General features: G+C 64.5%; 1 protein-coding gene across 1 annotated transcript in view; it reads left to right on the plus strand.

The window, feature by feature from the left end:
* ONECUT3 (one cut homeobox 3) overlaps positions 1–15,539 on the plus strand; it is a 16,809-nt gene extending 1,270 nt beyond the window's left edge. Inside the window, exons 2-3 of the mRNA XM_059387668.1 lie at positions 2–315; positions 15,250–15,539. Coding sequence (XP_059243651.1) covers positions 2–315; positions 15,250–15,539 — 604 coding nt within the window. The remainder of the gene's footprint in view (position 1; positions 316–15,249) is intronic.
* The last annotated feature ends 3,655 nt before the right edge of the window (positions 15,540–19,194 follow it).

Genomic DNA, 19,194 nt, shown 5'->3' on the forward strand with positions numbered 1-19,194 from the left:
ACGGGGCGCACGGGTCCCACGCGGGAGGCGGCGGCCCGGGCGCGGGAGGCGGCGGCCCCGGGGCGGGCGCCGCGGCGGAGGAGATCAACACCAAGGAGGTGGCGCAGCGCATCACTGCCGAGCTGAAGCGCTACAGTATCCCGCAGGCCATCTTCGCGCAGCGCATCCTGTGCCGCTCCCAGGGCACGCTCTCCGACCTCCTGCGCAACCCCAAGCCCTGGAGCAAGCTCAAGTCTGGCCGGGAGACCTTCCGCAGGATGTGGAAGTGGCTGCAGGAGCCCGAGTTCCAGCGCATGTCGGCGCTGCGCCTCGCAGGTAGGAGCGCGGCGCGCAGCGGCGAGCCTCGGGCTCCAGCTCAGGGCTCCCCGGCGCCCAGCCGAGTGGCCGCGGGGCACCCCAGCCCCTTCTCAGGCCGGGGCCGCGAGCCCGGCCGCTGGCTCAGGACTCCCTGGCGGGAGGCTGGAGCGTGATCTGTGCCCCGGCCCCGTTAGTACTGTCGCCAAAAGGGAGAGAAGGATCGTGCCGCCTTACCCCCGACCACCACCAACAGCCTGCCCGACCCCTTCGGGATCGGGGAGGGGTCCCTGGTTCCTTTTACACTGCGGGGAGGATCCCCGAAGCAGCCTGCAAGGTCGCTCATTGTGTGTGTGGCGCGGGGGTGCTGTGCCCCAGACGCGCCGCTGCTGTCCCCTCCGGGAGCCACTCCCCTCCTCCCGAGGAGCCCCCGGCTGCGCTCCCAGCTCCCCGCAGAGAGCCCGGACCGCGCACCGGGCGCGGGCCGAGGCGGCCAGGGCCGGGCCCGCGCTCAGCCCTCGGCCCCAGCGCGCGCTTCTTTGTAGCTCGGCCTCAGCGATCGATAGCCCCCTCCCCCGCTCCGGCCGCTGGCAAAGGTCACCCGAGAACGGGCGGGGGAGGGGCGGCCCCGGGGACCCTCGCCCCCGCGGCCTGGAGGCCTTCACACCCGGGCCGGCTGCCCTGCGCGCGGGGTTGCTTCTGGCTCGGGAGCGTGCCCTCCTGCCTGGCTTTTCCGTTTTGTGTCTCCCTCATTTCTGCCTGTCTGTCGGGACAGGCCGCTGTCTGTCTGTCATTCCCTCGCTCTGGTTCTGCTCCTGCTCCTCGTCCTTTCTTCTACTCTCCGGTGCTCTGTCCGTCCGTCTCTCCCCGGCTGGCTCTCAGCCCCTGGCCCCCTGGGGACCGCGCTCCCTCCCCCCTCCCAGCTGACAACAGCTGGGTCCACACCTGCCCTCAGCGAGGCCGCCTGGCCAGGCCCCCCTCTCCCGGGTGCCTGTGGGGTGCAGGAGAGCCCCTGCCGCCGTCCCCACAATGGGCCTGACCTGGAGGGGGGTGTCTCTCCCTGGCCGCTGGGGGAGGGGGCTGCGGCTGCCCCAGCCATGGGGACAATAGCCGGCTCGGTGGCCGGATCGATCGCTTCTCTGCGCACAGGGGCAAGAGGAGCTGGAGTGCTGCCTCTCAAACCGGGCGCCGCGCCCCCCCACCCCAGCGCAGCGAGCGGGGAGGCAGGGACGGATCGGAGCCTGGAGTCCACCCAGGGAGCGGGTGGCGTGGGGAAGAGGACCCGCGAGGGAGGCAGACGGGTCTGTGCAGTTTCCTCCCCTCCCCCACGCGTACCGGACAACCAGGGGGAGCCTGCGCTCACACACGGCCTCAGTTTCCCCCGTGTGCCGTTGGGGTGACCAGCGGAGCCTCCTATAGGCTTCTCCCTCCTATGTGGCAGCTGACCCAGGGTGACAAGCTAGAAATGGCATGAGGAACCTAGACAGGGCTTGTGTGAGGGCAAAACCTGTTCTGTCCTGCCCCTCCCCCCCAGTCTCAGGACCTGGGTGTGCTCCCAGGGGTCTCTCAGTCACAGCAGCACACGCGGCCACAGCCTGCTGTGGGCAACACAGGTGACATCAGGGACCGGAACACACACCCCTGTACTCTGGCCACGGCCAGAGCTGGAAGGTTGGTGCGCTAAGTGGCACTCTTCGAGACCACTGCAGCCACCTTCTGCCTAGTCCCCAGTGCAGGTACCGAAGGGGACAGGGTGTCTGACTTGGGCGCCCCGCAGAGAACACAGGCCACTTTCCATTTTTCTCACCGACCTCCCCTTCAGTAACTTCACGGCCCATTCACGGGCTCAGCCGCACCTTCCGGGGCTCCAGAAGGACAGACGGCAGGCGCGGAGTCCCGAGCGGGGGGCCTTGGCGGGCTGAGTGGTGCCAGCGGGCAGGGACGCACTTGGGGCGTCCCTTCTGATGCACCTGCTCCGCGCCCCGGGCCCTGGGTGCCCCCCCGCAACTCGCCGGCGCTCCGGGCCACGGCTGCACCACGGGGCTGGGCCTGGGAGGCAGGGGCGGCCGGCGGCGGCAGGCGAGCGGTAATTAGGCGCCGGGCAGCGCAGAGGCCTTTAGTTCCGGTCGCTGCGCAAATGAAAAGCAGTTAAGTGGCGGCAAATCGTAGTGCTTACGGGGGGGGGGGGGGGGGGGGGGCAGCGGGGCGCGCCCCCCCCCCCAATGCTGTGCCCCACACCGTGGCCTGGCGCGCCCCCAGGTTCCCCGACCCCCGTGCCCCCCCCCACGCCCGCGGCAGGGCTCCTTGCTCACCCTCCGCGGCTGCTGAGCCCTGGCCCTGGCCCAGCCCTCGCCCGCCGCCGGCCTGCCCGCTCCCTGCTCCGGGACCGGCCACGGGGCTGAGCTCGCGCGCTGGGGCCCGGAGACAGAAGGACACAGACAGAGAGACGGACTGGGAGAAGCAGGGGTCCACAGGGAGGGAGAGAGCGACACAAACAGAGAAAGGCAAAGGACCAAACTGGAGGCAGAGAAACCCAGAAACAAAGCTGGGGACAGAAAGAGAAGCCGCAGCAGGAACGGAGAAAGACAAAGACGGAGGGGGAGAGACACGGCGACAGAGAAGGGCGGGCGCCGGAGGGAAGAGCCGGGCCACCTCCGGGCGGCGGAGTGGGGTCCCCCAGCCTGGGTCCCCCCCCACCCCCGCCTCTCTCCTTCCCTAGTCCGGGGCTCAGGGGCAAGGGGCGGCTTTATTTCCTGTGAAGCACCTGAGGAATCTGGCTGGGCAGACCTCAGGGTCCACCCCACGGCCCTGTGCCTGCCTGGTCTCCGTGCCTCAGTTTACCCATCTGTAAACGGTTGGGGAGGCGGCAGGAGCCGGGTTCCGGGTCTAACATTCTGAGATTCTGGGACCTGCTAATCGGCCCGTCCTGCGGCCCTGCCCCCCCCCACCACTGGGGGCCTCCACTTCCCACCCCACTCCAGGGTCCCGGGAGTGTAAGGCTTGCCAGCCGCCTCCTCCCGGAAGCCTCTCTGGCTCGAGCTCAAGCAGGAATTGTGGGAGAGGGGCTGGGGGAGCGGAGGGGGGACTCGGCTGGGGCGGGGCGGTCGATGAATTCGAATTACCGTCTCTAATTCATCACTGCCGCTGGTCGATCGCTTTGGCCGTCTTCAAATATTGTTTAAATTGCAACTCTGGAGGAAAAGTATTTTTTGTAACTGATCAGAAAATATATATAAAATTAATACCAGGTGGAGGCAGTTGTCTTCCTCCTCCTCGTCTCGCTGGGGAGTCATGGAAACTGAGGCACGGAGGGAACTATCTCCGGGTTCAAGATACTGCTGAGGGGGCGGCAGGCCGGGCTGGGGGCTCTGGAAGGGACAGGAAGGAGCAGGAAAGGCAAACCAGCCCCTCACCCAGGGTCAGGCCGGCACTGCCTGCCTCTGGCCGCTTCCTCACTCTGCAGTCACCATCCCAGGGGGCAGGGGCAGCGGCTGTGTCTGAGCGTGAAGGGGCCCAGCCCACAGGGTCAACCCAGCCCCCTGGGAGGGCTCGGTGTGCAGCTTCCCTAAGGCCCGCCCAGGGGCCCCTGAACTCCGTAAAAACCTCACTTGGAGCGGCAGGGGGCCCTCGCACCTTACAGATCCCCCCAGGACGTCCCACCAGGGGACTTGACCACATGGGCCTCACCGAGGCTCCCTCACTCACTGGTGGGGTGGGAAGTGAGGGTCTGAGTCTCACTTTTCTCATCTGAGAAATGGACCCAGTTAGATGCCCCCTAGTAGGTGCCTATGGAGGTCTTCTGGTCACCTACTTCCTTCAGGGCACAGTCCCAGACCCTGCACCCTGAGGCCACCTCGCTTAACCACCACCCCCCACGCACCTCTCCTCATCTTCAGGGGGTCCCCCAGGGCAGCCGGGATCTGAGAGATGCCTGGAGAGTGGACAGGGGGTCCGGTGGCCCCACAGTGACGCATGGGGTGAGGTGGACCAGGTCTGGGATTGTGTGTGTCCCAGCCCTGTGAGCTCTGCAGACACTCAGAGTGACCCTGGGTCCCCCCACTCCCAAACCGGGCCCTCCCTCCAAACTGCAAAACCCGGGCTGGGACAACCCCAGGACCCTGCCCAGGTTCAGGGATTCTGTGCTGCGCCCGTGCAGACAGGGAGATGGGGAGGGGCAGGCTCTGAGATGGGGACCGGGCTGGCTGGGGTGCCCGAAGCCCCCCCCTCCTTGGCTCAGCCACCAGGAATGAGAGATGGAATCATCTGGAACGACCACTGAAGCTAGATGTGATTATTGTGCCCACTTTACAGACCAGCAAGCTGAGACCAAGACAACGGAGAGCAGTTCCCAAAGCCCCCACAGTGTGAGACAGAGCCAGTTCCAGCGGGAGAGAGAACAGACTCAGTTTCCCCAGTGAGAAACAGGGTGACCCAGGGGAGGGGGATGCAGGCCCCATAGGCTGAGTCTGGAGGGGTTCCCACCTCTGGCAAACGGGGGACCGTCCAGGCGAGTGGTCCAGCAGGGACAAAGGCTGGAAGAGGCCTCAGGGGACTGAGGCCAAGGACAGGAAGATGTCTCAAGGTCATGGCTAGTTCCAGTTTATAAGCAGCTTGGACCCTCAGGCAGGTGGACTGTGGGAGCTGGCTGGCAAGGCCTGCTTGTCTCCCCTGGGGCTCCTCGGAGGGTTACAGGATCCTGGGCCCACGTGAGCCCCCCCAGGGAGCGGGTGTGGGGACCAGGTCCCGGCTTCAGGCATCTGACTCAGGGCCACCAGCATCCCTGCCCCTGCTTTCCCTGGACAACCACCTCCTCACTGAAGCTGCCCTCAGGGTCAGCCTGGGCTCAGCATTGGATTTCCAGCCCTCCCTGAGCCCCACACCCAGCAGCCCCTTCCCGTCTGTGTCTGCAAGACAGGGACAGTCACCCGCCCCCCCAGCACAGGTAAGCACCTGGACAGGTGCGCACAGTGAGGGGCCGATGCTGGTTTTCTTTGATTCCCAAGTCCCCTTAGCCTAACACCCCAGAACTGGGCGGCGCTCTGCTCCCTAACTTCTCTCCTGTTCCGGCTGCTTCTGGCAGCCGTCACCACGCTAGTGAGTGACCTCTGGTGCTGCTTCCCTCTCCCCCTCCGCCTCCCCCCCCTCCTCCTCCTCCAGGCTCCACTCCCACCCCGTGCCCTCTCCTTCAAAGCCGGAGGGCGGGCGGAGGGCTCTTACGGTCACTTTGGAGCTCGTCACACCCGTGCTTAGCATCCTGCCACCGCGTAGCCTCCCTAGATCCTAAGAGGCAGAGGAAGCTTCCTGCCCACAGCTCCAGATGCCCTAGGTCCTGGCTGGTGGACCCCTGAGCACAGAGGATGGGAGGTGGGGAAGCCACTAAGAGGAGCTATGCGCCCCTGCGGCTGGCCTGCGCCTTTGTGTGTAGCAGCAAGCTCAGCTTAACCAGGGGAGCTCAAGCTGGTTTGAATCCAGTTTTTAATTAAATAGGGCCCTTGATCAATAAGGAAGGCAGTGCTAGCGGGGGAGGGGAGAGGCTAGGCCTGGAGCCAGGGGCTGCCGTGGGACCCTGGGCAGTGTGCGGCAGCTGCGGCCTCAGTTTCCCCTCTGCTAAGTAGGCGTAGGTGTGGGTGGGTTTAGGAAACCGCCCTGCCCGTAGACTTGTCCCCGGCAGGCAGATGTGGGGAGGCTTAGACCCAACAAGTCACAGATTCGCAGCAGATGGAAACAGGGACAAGGAGATGGGTCCATGACGGGTGACCGAGGAAGGGACCTGCAGGGGAGCAAAGCCAGGTGCGCCCGGACCTGCAGGGGAGCAAAGCCAGGTGCGCCCGGGGGGGGGGGGGGGGGGGGGTGGCGTTTCCCTGCGGCTGCACCCGCAGACGCACCCGCGTTCGCTCTGGGACACGCGGGCGCAGGCTCTGGCTCAGGAAGCCCATCCGTTGTGCTCGGATCTGGATCTGGCGTGTTGGGGGCCGCATGTGCCTCGGGACGGTGGCCGGGATCCCCCTCTCCCCCAGACCCGGGCAGGCGACTGGGTCATCCCTGCGCCCGCAGCTGGGCCCGCCGGAACACCTGTCTCGCGCGCCTCTAGTTACTGTCCGACTCCACTCCCCGGTGCTCGCGGTGGAGAAAGGGTCGCACCCAACCACGGTGACTGGGGAGCCCGAACCGCGCTTCTCCGAACGCCAGGCGCATCCGCCCGCGAGCTCGGGAAGCGTCAGGGCCTCGGTTTCTCCCAAAAGGCGAGCGCCGCCGGGCATTGCCGTGGAGACCGGCCACGGAGATGTGCCGCACTCCGCGCCTCTGTCCTCCGCGGGCGTGCGGATCCCCTAAACCCGAGAGGAGGCAGCAGTGCGCTCTCCGTCCGCAGCCTGGCTGGACGTGCGGAGACCGCAGGCCCCTGTAGGGCACACGCGCGGGGGCGGCGGGGGAGCGCCGGGGTGTGCGCTCCGCGCCTCGTGGGCGCAGCGCTGGGAGCGCGGACACCAAGCGCGGGCTCCCCGGGACTGCGGCGGGGGTGCTTCGCGTGAGCCTGGGGTGGTGGCCGCGTCGGAGGCCTGCGACCAACGCTTCCCCCTCTCCCCGCTCGGGTCCCTTCCCCAGATGGAGACTAGAAGCCCCAGCCTAGTGGGAGCGCAGGGACTGGAGAGAGAAACAGGCCCCCAGCAGCAGGGGCGCCCAGGCCAAGCCGCTGCCTCCGTAGACAAGGCTGCGTTATCACCCCCAGTGCTGGACACATTCGCCTCCTTCCAGATTTAAGGGGAGCAAGACCCCGGCCTCCAGGACCCTCCTTCCTGCCGCCCGGCTCCTGTCCTACGAGCCGGAGCTGCCGCAACTTAACTGGGCAGCTAGAGTCACCGTTCCTTCTGCTTTCCTTCTCCTCTTTGTAAAAACAACGTCTCGGGAAGCCTGTTCTGTTTTGCTTCCTTCTCACCCAGAACATTCCACATCAGGAAAGAGAGTGTGCTGGCTACGTCCTGTTCTTGTGGGCCGTTTCCCTCTTACCCCGGCCGTCTCCTAGCCAGAGGACAGTCAGGCTGTTCCAGACGGTTCCGGGCCAGCCCCTGACCACCTGCCCGGGAATACCCGAGTTCTGTGAGTTGATCTGTTGATTGGTTTTTCCTCATCACTGAGGTGCTGGGTCACGCCCCCCTTTCTGGGTTGGCCTCTCTGTTCTTTTCTTATCACGGTTCCTTTCCGGTCATCTTTTTCAAATCCATTTCCAGCCGCTGGCCACGGTGGCTTCTTAATAGGTTTTTAAAAAGAAACGCTGTGTGCAGGTTGGGGATGGGTGTGTCCGTGCACCGGCTCCGCTTCCCCGTGCGAGGGTGTCCGAATGGGGGGGTCTCCACGGCCCACAGTCCGAGTGGGAGCCACCCCGACGACACCCCAGTCCCCTACCCTCAGGCACTGCAGCCCCCAAATGGAGTCCCGGAGGGGTTCCTGCGGAAACGTTCATTTTCCGCTAAGTCTTTGAAAGGCTCAGAACTAATTTGAAAACGTGGCCATTAAGATCCCATCTGGGGAGCAGTGGAGGGGGGGGGGAAGGCCGGCCACTGGCTGGGGGAGGGGGGGGGGGGCAGGCAGGGCAGGGGAGGGGGACGGAGAGCAGCCGGCCGAGGGCACATGAGGAGGCTGAGGCCTGAGGGTCCTCGCCTGGGGGCAGGGGTCTGTCTGTGCACCTGTCTCCTTGGAGATGACTCCGCGCCCACCATGGGGACCCCTTTGGGCTCCCCCAGGGGTACAGGGTATAGATAAAGAGGGTCCATGTAGCGACTCCAGGTCCCCTTAGGGACTAGCTGTGTGACCTTGGGCAAGTCACCCACCATCTCTGGGCTGCGGAGGCCATAGGGCAGGCTTCAGGGCAGCTCAGGCCAGTGGGGACAAGCCATCAGGGTGGGGGCATCAGGGCTCCCCACATCTGGGCCTGGGCAGCTGGTGGCTGGGGCAGGACGTGTCGCCAAGGAAACCAGTCATCATCCCAGCCGGAGACCAGGCTCCGTATTGAATTGTCTGCTCCTCAAAGCCTAAGTTGAGCACAGGAGGTGGCCCAAAGGGGAGGGGCAGCGGCTCCAGCTCCAGCGCCGCCCACACCCCCCATCCTGAGCCCAGGTGCAGGGGTGCAGGGGAGAGGGCAAGCAGAGGGGCTGAGGTGTTGCCCTGGGCATGGCACAGACGGAGGGACACAGAGGGACAGGTGCCCCCATGGCTGAATTCTGCTGCTGCGGCCCAGCTCCTGTCCCTCCATGTCAAACCCAGCCCTGAGCCGCTCTGGCTCATTCCTCTTGCCCTCCGGGCATCACTAGACACCCTCCCCCCCCCCCCCCCCCCCACCCCGGCCCCATCCCCCCGGCCCCCCCCCCCCCCCCCCGCTCTGTCCCCTGCTGGAGCGTCCCACATGGGCCCCCGGCTGCCCCTCCCAGCCCCCCCCAGCCACCGCACACCTCCACCTCCACCGCTCCCTGCTCCAAGCCGGGTCAGCCCCGGCTTTCCCTCATCCCTGGGATCATTAGTGACCCCTCTCAGACACCAGAGCTCGGCTGGCAAGTGAGGTCGCCCTGCCCCCAGCTGTCCCCAGCAGCCCCTGGCACACAGCAGCTGCTTGACAAAAGCATGAAGCAGGCCTGGAGGAAGGGACGGGCCCAGGGTCCCACCTGGGTGCTCCTCTGGAAGGCAACTCGATGCTCCAACCCCCTGCCCCGGGGCTCCCTCCTGCCCACAGACAGGGACCTCGGGGTCACGGGGTCCCCGTGCTCACCCGATAAAGCACGAAACCAGTGTGCACAGTGTGCGTGCAAGACCCCAAGCCAAGACCCTGTGTCCGCACGGACGGGGCAGGCAGCCAGGAGCCGGAGGGTCCGCATGGTCCCCGGGCCACAGGCCCCGCTCAGACACAGTGAGCCAGGAGGGGGCCGGGCACATCTCTGCTGCCACCAGCCTCTTCACATCACACCGCCAGGTTTTCCTGCGCCTCCTGGACATGCAGAAGTCTGCCGGGCCCCCCGGGCCTTCCCACACACCCTCGGGGCTCTCCCCTCCTCACCCCTCCAGACACCCGCGCCACTGCGCACAGCCCAGCCCTTCACGTGCACCGATGGCTCTCGCTGGGGTGGCACAGGATGTCCCAGTTGCTTGCCTCAATCACACATCACCCTCCACCCCGCCAGGTGTTTGTGGTGGCCCCACGTGGACACCCCACAGGATGAGGGGGACAGGAAGATGCCCGCGTGGGCAGCCCACTGGAGCGGCACTGCCCCGCCCCCAGGCACCTGCTCCTGCCTGGTTCTGTGGCCCAGACAGTGTACCTCTGGGAGCCAGGATGGGAGGGGGGGAGGGGGAGGGGGAGGGGGAGGAGAGGGAGATGGGAGTGGGGGAGGGAGGAGGCCATTAGGTGACCTTGGGGGAACAGGTGCAACCGGCTCCCTCCCAGGGACCTGATCCTCTTCATCCGCGGAGGTGAGTGGCCTGGAGGCCCCGGCTGCTCCCTCCCTGACATCAGGTGGACTCCCTGACCCCCTGCTGGGGGTGCTCGGGGGTCCGCTCCCCTGAGCGGCCCACCCACGGGCCAGTGGCTGGCTGTGTCTCCCTGGACGAGTCTGGGCTGAACCCCCTCCCTGCTCCCACCCCCTCCCAGGAGGGCGGGGAGACGTGCCAGTCACTGGACAAACGGAGAAACGCTGCCAGCCAGCTGTCTCCTGGGGCCCACCCCGCGCTGGGCAGCAGAGGGGACTCAGGCTCAGGCTTGAGCCCAGGAGGTCAGGACTGGGGGCTCCCGGGGAGCAGCGAGCCAGGCTCCTCTGGGGTGACCGCTGCGGGGACCTTGAGAGGTGGGTCGGACTTCTCGGGCTGGGGCAGGGTCTCCATCTGTGCCTCTCTGGGAAGATTCTGGGAGAGATGCAGAGGCCTGAGGCCAGACCTGAGGTGGGGGTGGGGACCTCATGGCCCTGTGACCCTCCATGGGTCTCAACACCTCATCTCAGCCCCACCATGACATTCAAGACTTTTCTGGCTCAATCCCTTCCCGTAGCTGGGAAGGCCCAGGCCATGCGAAGGTTTCCATCTGGAGCCTGAGGCCCCCCCAGTGCACCTCCGCCCTCCTGCCTGGACCCCTGCCCAGGGCCGGGGTGGCCAGCTGGCCGGGGCCCTTCGTGGCTCCCTTGCCGGTGCCCATCAGGGGCTTGGCCCCGGGAGGGGGGGACCCGGGTCTCCTCTGGAGCACCTGGGATCTTATCCCAGGGCCTCTGAGAACCCCCCCAGGACCCAGCCGCACCCCAGACCCTCTTCATCCCCGGACTCCAGAAAGAGCTAGAGCGGTAGGAGTGTGGGGCGCTAGTTGTTCTAGGATCAGAACATCTCAGAATCAGTGGGGTGTTGTTTTTTTTGTTTTTAGATTCTATTTACTTGTTTGTGGGAGCACAAGCAGGGGAGGGGCAGGCAGAGTGAGAGGGAGCAGCAGACTCCCTGCTGGGTGCATCCCAACACCCCGATCATGACCCAGCCAACGGCAGACTCCTCACCCACAGAGTCCCCCAGGCTTCCCAGAGTCAGTGGGTTTTAGTCCCTGGAGGCCTAGAGGGCGAACCCAGACCCACAGTCCGCGGGGCCCCTGGACAGAGGGGTCACTGCGGTGCTCCATCAACATAAAGAAAAGAAAGGAAGCAGCGTCCCAGGCCGGAGGACCTGTTGGGGGGCACTGACTTGCCCCTGGTCCCCCAAGCTTGTCTGGTAGCTCCCCCAGGGGCCGTGGCAACCCTGGTGGGTGGCGAGGGTCTGTGTCTGGGGCCACTCCCCGCCCCCCAACCACAGGCTGGGAGCCCCTGGTGAGGGACACAGGGTTGAGTCCTCCTGAGCTGGGCACATAGGTGGTGGCCCTGCGGCGGGCCCCGCGGTGTGGACCCGGTTACTGGAGGAGGTGCTGGGTGCGGGCGAGGCCAACAGGAGGCGGGACGGACGGGGGAGGCCATAGGGAGAGGCGATATGGAGGTGGTGGCAGGGGAGGGGGGACGGAGGTGGTGGGGGTGTGGTGAGGGGGGCCCAGGCGGGGGCGGGGGCGGTGTGGGCAGAAGCGATACTGATGGAGGAGGCCCTGCCGGTAGAAGGGGGCGCGGGGAAGGGATGGCGGAGCGGGGGAGGGAGGGGGAAGCCACAGGGGCAGCCCCCAGTGGAGGTCTTCCTGGAAGAGGTGGCCACGGCAGCATCGCAGTAGGAGGCTGGTGGCTGGCACTGTGGGTGAGTGCAGGCTTCCCCGCAAGGCGCTCTCCCAGCCCCGCTCTGGGTCAGTCCCTGTCTGCCAGCCTGGGCTGTCAGTTCTGTAAAGGGGCCCAGGGGACACAAAGACCGCTGCGCTGGGCCCGTGGGAGTGCGCTTGGGCACCAGCCAGGATGCTCTTGAGGGGAAGGTGGCCATGCTGATGGGGGAGGGTTGGGGCCGCCCCCCTCCGACTGGCACTCACACCCCTGGGCCTCCAGGCTGGGCTCCGGGGGGCTGTGGGGGATGGAAACCAGGACAAAAGCTCCTCCGGTAAACAGCTCTGACGGGGCCCAGATCGATTCGGGCTGTGAGGAGCTGTAATTAGATTGAACACGGGCACGGGGGTGGGGGGAGCCTCTTTTTGCTGTGATCGACAAAACACCAAGTTTTTTCATGACTCTGCTTGGCCCGGCCCCTCCCCCAGCCCCTGCCTCTGGGGCCCCCATTAGGCTCTTGATTGGAGAAGCGGAAGCAGTGGGAGAGAGGGGAACCTGGTCTTCACGCCCTCCCATTCCGGCCCATCGCTGTGGCTCTTGCACTGGCCCCGGCTGGACTTGGGCAAGGGCCTTACCCTCTCTGAGTGAACTAGGACAACACCTGCCTACTGGGTCGACAAGAGACACGCAAGGCTCTTGTGAGCTTGCTTTCTTTTCTTTTTTCTTACATAAGCTCTAAGCCCAGTGGGTCTTGAACTCAGGACCCCGAGGTGGAGAGTTCCTGCTCTGTGCACCGAGCCAGCCAGGCGTCCCTCTGGTATCTCGGTCCCCACTGCAGACGTGCGATGAATTGGGGAGTAAAGTGAAGGAACAAGGGATGTGCACATTAGCCGAAGATGACAGCTGCTGGGCAGGCAGGGCCTCTGCTGAAATTCAAAGCCTAGGCCTGAGTCTTGACTCCTGCCCTGGACTTGATGCCGGAGACTCCACTTTCTCTTTGAAAGAATGGGGGACCTCGCCCCTTCCCTGCCCCCCCGCAAGGTGGCCAAGTTCCAAAGAGATGGGAGATCAGGCCCCTTCCTGGCCCTCCCTTCCAGAGTCTCTCTCTCTCTCTTTTTTTTAAGATTTATTTATTTATTTGACAGAGAGATAGGCAGAGGCAGGCAGAGAGAGAGAGGGAGAAGCAGGCTCCCCGCTGACCAGAGAGCCCGATGCGGGGCTCGATGCCAGGACCCTGGGACCAGGACCTGAGGCCCAGCCCACTGAGCCACCCAAGTGCCCCAACTTCCAGCGTCTCTTAACGCAGACAAAATAGAGCTCAGGTCCTTGTCCCCTCTTCTGCACACGAAGGGCCCCCTGGAGCACAGCTCCCCGCCCGCTCCCCTGGCCATCCTTCCGGACGCCCACCTCACCCCACCACACCCTTCCCTCCGTGGGCTTCTCGGTGTCGAGAGGAACACAGTCTTTTGGCTGAACCCGTATTCAGCTTACATTATTATGCTTTTGGCGAACGCTGCCCACCTCCGAGTCACACAGAGTGCTCAGAGGCGTCTTTCTTTCGTGTACAACTCTTTGTTTTTCCAGGAGTTAGTAGTCGCCGATTACTGGTTCTTCCCACGCTCCCCAGCAAGACACAGAAAGACTCACCACGACCTTCCACACGTTAGGCCGTGTCCCCTTGCCCCTTGGCTTGGTGCTGGGTGGGGCAGACCCCCGGGGCCATCCCGGTGCCTCTGACCCTGGTCTTTGAGGCTCGGCCCTCCCCATCACCTGGAGGATCCGCTCCTTTTCCTATAAGGAAATCACACCTCCTGAAGTCACAATTGCCTTTTTTAATTTACCTCCTCGTTTTGCTGAAACACATCCTCCAGGAGTCTTCTGAGAAAGGGTGCCCAGGAGTCAACTTTTGGAGACTTTCATCAGTCTGACTCGGTCTCCAGGCCGCCCTCCTGCTTGACGCCCGGCGAGCACACGATTCCAGCTGAACCGAATCTCCCTCAGAATTTCGAAGACATTGTTTCCCTGCCTCCTAGTTTTTGAGAAGCCAAAGCCACCAGGACTCTTAGGCCCTCCCGGGACGTCTGGCTTTCCTCTCTGGGAACTTTTAGTTTCCTCTCTTTATTGTACGTCTCAGAAATCTCACAAGGACGAGCCTCAGGGAATATCTTTGTTCACCCATTCAGCCGCACGCCATTGGCTCTTAAGCGGGACTCTCGCGTGTCCTTCAAACATGGATTTTTTTTTTTCATTATTTACTTGGGAATCTCTTCCTCCAGTTTTCGAATCGGAGGACAGGCCCGGCCAGTCCACACTCCGTTGTTCCCTTTCTCGCGTCTCCCATCTCAGCACCTGCCTTGCCCCGCTGCCAGGGATACTCACTCAGTGCCGGATCCTGTTCTTGTTTCGTGGGTACAGCCCTCGTCCGCTCCGGGAGAGTCTGCTACAGCTTCGCCTGCTTTTCCTTCTACGGTTCCTCACACTGTCCCTCCCCTCCCCCTCCCTCCCTCTTCCCCCTCCCTCCCCCTCCCTCCCCTCCCTCCCCCTCCCTCCTCTTCCCTCCCCTTTTCTCCCTCCCCACCCTTCCTTCTTTCTCTATCTCCTTCTGTCTCGCCCCCTCTTCCCTCTCTCTCTCTCATTAGAGGCTTTTCTAAACTGTCCAGTAATCTCCAAATATCACCTTTATTTAATCATAAAACCTGAAAGCCCTGAAGCGCCATGTGTTTCAGGTCAGGGGGAGACAGGGAGTGAAGTGGGGTGTCTGCCCTCTCCTCCCGGGAGAACCCCTTGTCCCTGAGAAATGAGCCACAATACAGGGAACATTAATCTATTTCTGCAGACCTGTGTGGACATTGATCTGGCACGCCATCTGGCTCAGACTCTTCTGGAACCAAAAAAAAGCCCGTTTGGTGTGTAGTCCCAGTGGGTCACCAGGGCTGGGGGCAGGGCTCTCCTGGTGTAGCTCACAGCACCAGCGACTTGTGGACTTGTAGGGGTGACAGACTAGGAGGAGCTGGGGTGGGGAGGCACGGGAGCGTGGGCTCTCTACCTCCTGCAGTCCCTGACTAGTACCTGGCGGGGAAGCGGAGACCCTGAGAGATCCCTGGAGGGGCGTGGCCGGTGCTGGCTGGGGAGCTCATTTTTCCCACCCACTGGCCCCACTGTCTCCAGGGCAAGGGTCCACTCTGGAGCTGGGGCCCCGTGGAGCAGCCTGGGGTCCTGCCCGGTGCCCTGAGGTGCCACCAGCTCCCTTTTGCCAGCCACCGCCAGCTGGGGGCATTGGGGCAGCCTCCTGAAGCCTTCTCCCCGCTCCCAGTGCAAGGTGGAGCGGGGGGTCGGTCCTGCCGCCGCGGTCTTAGATCCTGCCGGCTCCAGGGGGTCCCTTGGGCAAGTGAGGGCCTCAGCCTGGGGGGGGGGGGGGGGGGGGGGGGGGAGCTGGGTCTCAGAGTCACATCAGCCTCAAGACACGGGGTCCCTAAGTGGGTCAGGCCTGCCCGACAGCCCCGGGAAGGAGGCAAGGACCAGTACTCCCGTCGCCGGGGAGGGGGGCTGGTTCCGGGGGTGACTCACACGCCCCAGTCGTTCCCAGCCTCTCCCACCCCGTCTACCTTGAGCCACAGAACTCGCGCGTCCTTTCCCGCAGCATCCAGGCGGCTGCGAGGCGCGCCCGCGGGGCGCCCGGGGCCCTGGGGGCGGGCCGGGCGCGGGGGTGCCGGCCGGTGGAGCAGTGCTCACGCCGCGCCCCGTCTTTGTCTCCCGTCCGCCGGCGCAGCGTGCAAGCGCAAGGAGCAGGAGCAGCGGCAGGAGCGCGCGCTGCAGCCCAAGAAGCAGCGCCTGGTGTTCACCGACCTGCAGCGCCGCACGCTCGTCGCCATTTTCAAGGAGAACAAGCGGCCGTCCAAGGAGATGCAGCTCACCATCTCGCAGCAGCTCGGCCTGGAGCTCAACACCGTCAGCAACTTCTTCATGAACGCGCGGCGCCGCTGCGTGAACCGCTGGGCCGAGGAGCCGGGCGCCGCCCCCGCGGGCCCCGCCGCCGCCGCCACCTTCTCCAAGGCCTGAGCCCGCGCCACCACCCCCCGCCCCGGCCCGGCCCGCGGGGGGCCCCCGCCGGAGGGGTGCAGCCCGCGCCCCCCAGCCCAGTGCACAAGAAGGGCCCCTCCTCCCCCGCCTCCCGTCCCCCCCAGGCCAAAGGGAGCCCTCCACCCCCCCAGACGGGAGGGGGTGGCCGAAGGGGCTCCCCAGCTCCCTGCGTCCGGGACGCCCGGAGGGCCCCGGAGAGAACCAGGGCTCGCTGCGGCGTCCCCGAACGCGGGTCAAGAAGCACATACGAGAAATCTAAACCGGGTATTTGACAGAAGGAATTCGGAGCGCAAGCCCTTTGGCGCGAGCCCTCCTCCCCCGGCCCTGCCCGCCCCGAAGTCGCCAAAGCCTCCGCGTCGCGCGGGTCCTCGCCGCGCCCGCCCGCACCGCGACCAGCCCCGCCGGCAGAGCCGCCCCGGGCCGCCAGGCCTCCTCGTGCCAAGAGCCGCCTGCCTTAACGTCCGGCGCGGGGCCGCCGGGGACGCGCGGGGCCGCCGTCCGTCCGCTCTACCTGTAGGCACCTCGACGGCACCCCGGGGAGAGACACGGCCCGGGAAGCAGAGAAGCAAACCCGAAAGCCCGTCCGGATGCCGCGCGCAGAAACCAGCACCGGGAGCGCGCGGGGGGCGCCCCCATCCCTGCGTGCCGGGGCCACGGCGGTGCCACCTGCGAGGAACCTTCTGGAACTCCCCCAACACCTCCCGGCGCTCGGGGCTGCCGCTCTGGGCCGGAGGAGACGCCGGGGGGCGAGCCTGGGCGGCGACTCTAGTCTACGAAGGGGGAGAGAAGACGCTGACGGCGCGGGATCCGCTTGCTCTTCTTTTGCCAAAAAAAAAAAAAAAAAAAAACCCAAAACTGACGAGGGGGAAGGAAGGGTTGGAAATGAAGATGAGCAGCCCGCGCACCCCTGCTCGCCTCTCCTCCCTTCCTGGGGACCTCCAAGGTGACCTCCAGGGCTGGCCGGCGGCTGGATCCTGAGAACCCCCTTCCCGCGGTTCAAGGTCTGGAGGCTCGAAGGAACCTCACCCCCCAGCCCCTGCGCGCCCGCTGCCTCCCAGGGAGGTAGTCACCCCTGCCCCCTCGAGAATGCAAAAGACATTTCTAGTGAAATGCCCCCCCCCCCAGGTAAAGGCTACCTCACGCAAACGTTCTTGTCTGTGATTGGATAAATCACGCCCGATACCAAAGATTTCCCCCCAGGACCTGTGCTGGAGGCTGAGTTCCCTCGCCCGCGACCAGGGGCGCTGGCCCTGCCCTGCAGAGAGAGAGAGAGAGAGGGAGAGAGAGAGAGAGAGAGAGAGAGAGGGAGAGAGGATACTGAGGTCGATGAGTGCCTTTTTCTGGAACCAAAGATGCGTGTGGAATGTTCTCTTGTCCTTATCGACTCGCTGTTCTCCCAGCTTCCTAAGCAGCCGATCTGAGTGATGCTTCTAGAACCTTTGGGTGTTGGGACAGAGTCCTAAGAGTCCCTGTTCCCGCTCAGCAACCAGCCCCCACCCCAGCTCACACACACACACACTCACACGCAGGCACACTCACACACTCACACACTCTGCTGTCCTTGCTGGGCGCAGGAGCCCGGCTGGCTGGACCCCTTCCTTCCGCCTCCCAGGGTCACCTGGCCCCACTGGACTGAGTGCCCGCTTGCAGGGGTGGGGCTTTGGGGACACCCCCTGCTGGGTAAGTCCCTTGCTCTCTCCAGCATTTGAGGTCCAAGGGTCAGAGGCCAGAGATCTCCACTCTGTCCCATGCTGGATAGTTAGGAATTGGCTTGGGACCGATCTGGTTGTGGAACTTTCTAGTTATGGTGACCTGTGGGCAGATGGGGTCAAGCCCCACCAGCCAGAGTCACAGCCGCATTCCCGGATTCCGGGGTCCCTTTCAAACACACACACACACACACCAGCTCCAGTCCCCCCCCCCCCGGGCCCCCCCCCCCCCCCCCCCCCCCCCCCCCCCCCCCCCACCCAGCTGGTTGTCACATACCAAAGACCGTTCTCCACGCAGGGACTGACACCTCCAGCACAGCTCCTTCGAGCCTTTGACAATTTTCTCTGAAATACCTCAAAATATTTAATGTATAGTTTATGTGATAAAAAAAAAAATCCTTAGCTAGTTTTTGGAATACGTGACTTGAAGCTTTATACCGTTAAATTATAATTTTGCAGACGATGGTATGTCATTTCTTTGAGGAGTTCCGTGGGAGACACATTGAATGTCAGGGCAGTGAGAGCCCCGTGTCAGAGGCCAAGGGCAAGGCAGCGGAGCGAGAGGCAGAGCGCAGACCGGCGTTTACAGATTTCTTACTCAAACGAGTCCTTTAGGAAAGACAGGAAGAGAGAGAGTGTACCTTTCTGTTCTCTGGCGTGTTCTGTCCCTTGTTTTTTGGAGTCATGTCTAATAAGAGTATTTATTATTCTATGTGTTCTGTGTTCAAATGTAATTTAAGAAAAAAAGTAAGAAAAAATCCAAAAAAAAAAGGACAATGGAATTTGATTTGATGCATGACTAATGTGCTAGGCGGGCGGGGGGGTGGGGCGGGCCAGGTCAGAGCCCAGGTTCCGTGTCGCATGGCTGTGTTTCGTGCCTGAGTTCGGTCGGTGCTCCTTCTCGCCGAGCCGTGTTCCTTCCCCCCTTTCTAAGGTCCGGCGGCGGGAGGGGGAGGGGCCTTGGGTGGCCAGGAAGATGGAGGAGGCCGCAGGGCCCGGTACCCAGAGCCCGGTCTGCACCTCCCGGTGTCCCTGCGCCTCCCGCCTGTGCCGACCGGGTGGGAGATCCAGGGCCTCCTGCTCCCGGTCTTGGGTGCAAGTGGGTGTCGCTGCCACCTCGGACCCCCGACCCCACCCCAGCTGGTTTCACGAGAGCATGAATTCCCAAGTGTCTTGTTCAGAGGAGAGAGACAATCAGCCAATTCGAGTCTTGTCGCCCAGGGTGGTGGGGCTAGGGTGTGCCCCAACTTCCCCCAGGTCAGGAGGGCCCTCCTGAGACACCCCCAACACCCCCCCCCGCCCCCCGCCCCCACAGGCACCCAGCCAAGCGCCACCCACACGGTCAGCCTCCCTGGCCCTGGGCTGGAAGGGAGCTCCCCTGTCTGGCCTGGGGTGTGGGGGGCAGGACCCCAGAGAACAGAGAGCTCCCCAAGTGCCCATCACCGGGGGCTCCGGGCCGTGTCCCTGCTGCTGAGCTCCCGCAGGCCCCAGGAACGGGGTCGCGGTGTGGAAGGGAGGCCCTGGCCCTGAAGAAGGAGGCCCCGGATCGGGGGCAGAGGGGGGCAGAGGGGGGCATGTTCCAGGACCTGCCCCCACGCCCAGCCCATCATTGGCCCGGATGGGGGCCGCTCCACTCCTGAAACCAAAGCAGTGTGAGCCACGCCAACCCGCCAGATCCCTGGGCTCCCCCCAAGGGCTGGTCCTTGGGTGGATACTCTGCAGCCCAGGTGAGGGAAGACCAAGGCGCCGTGTGGCCCTGAGTGTTTCATCAGTTCTGGACACTAGGGCTGTTTTCTGGGGAGACACAAAGTCCGGGTCATGCAAAGTCCCCCCCCCCCCCCCGAATGCTAGAGGGCGCAGAAGCCCTCTCCCTCCCACCCTCAGGTGACAGGCTAAAAAGTTAAAAAATATATCTCTATCATCGT

Source organism: Mustela nigripes, chromosome 2 (genome assembly GCF_022355385.1).
Source record: "Mustela nigripes isolate SB6536 chromosome 2, MUSNIG.SB6536, whole genome shotgun sequence".
NCBI classification, from domain to species: domain Eukaryota; kingdom Metazoa; phylum Chordata; class Mammalia; order Carnivora; family Mustelidae; genus Mustela; species Mustela nigripes.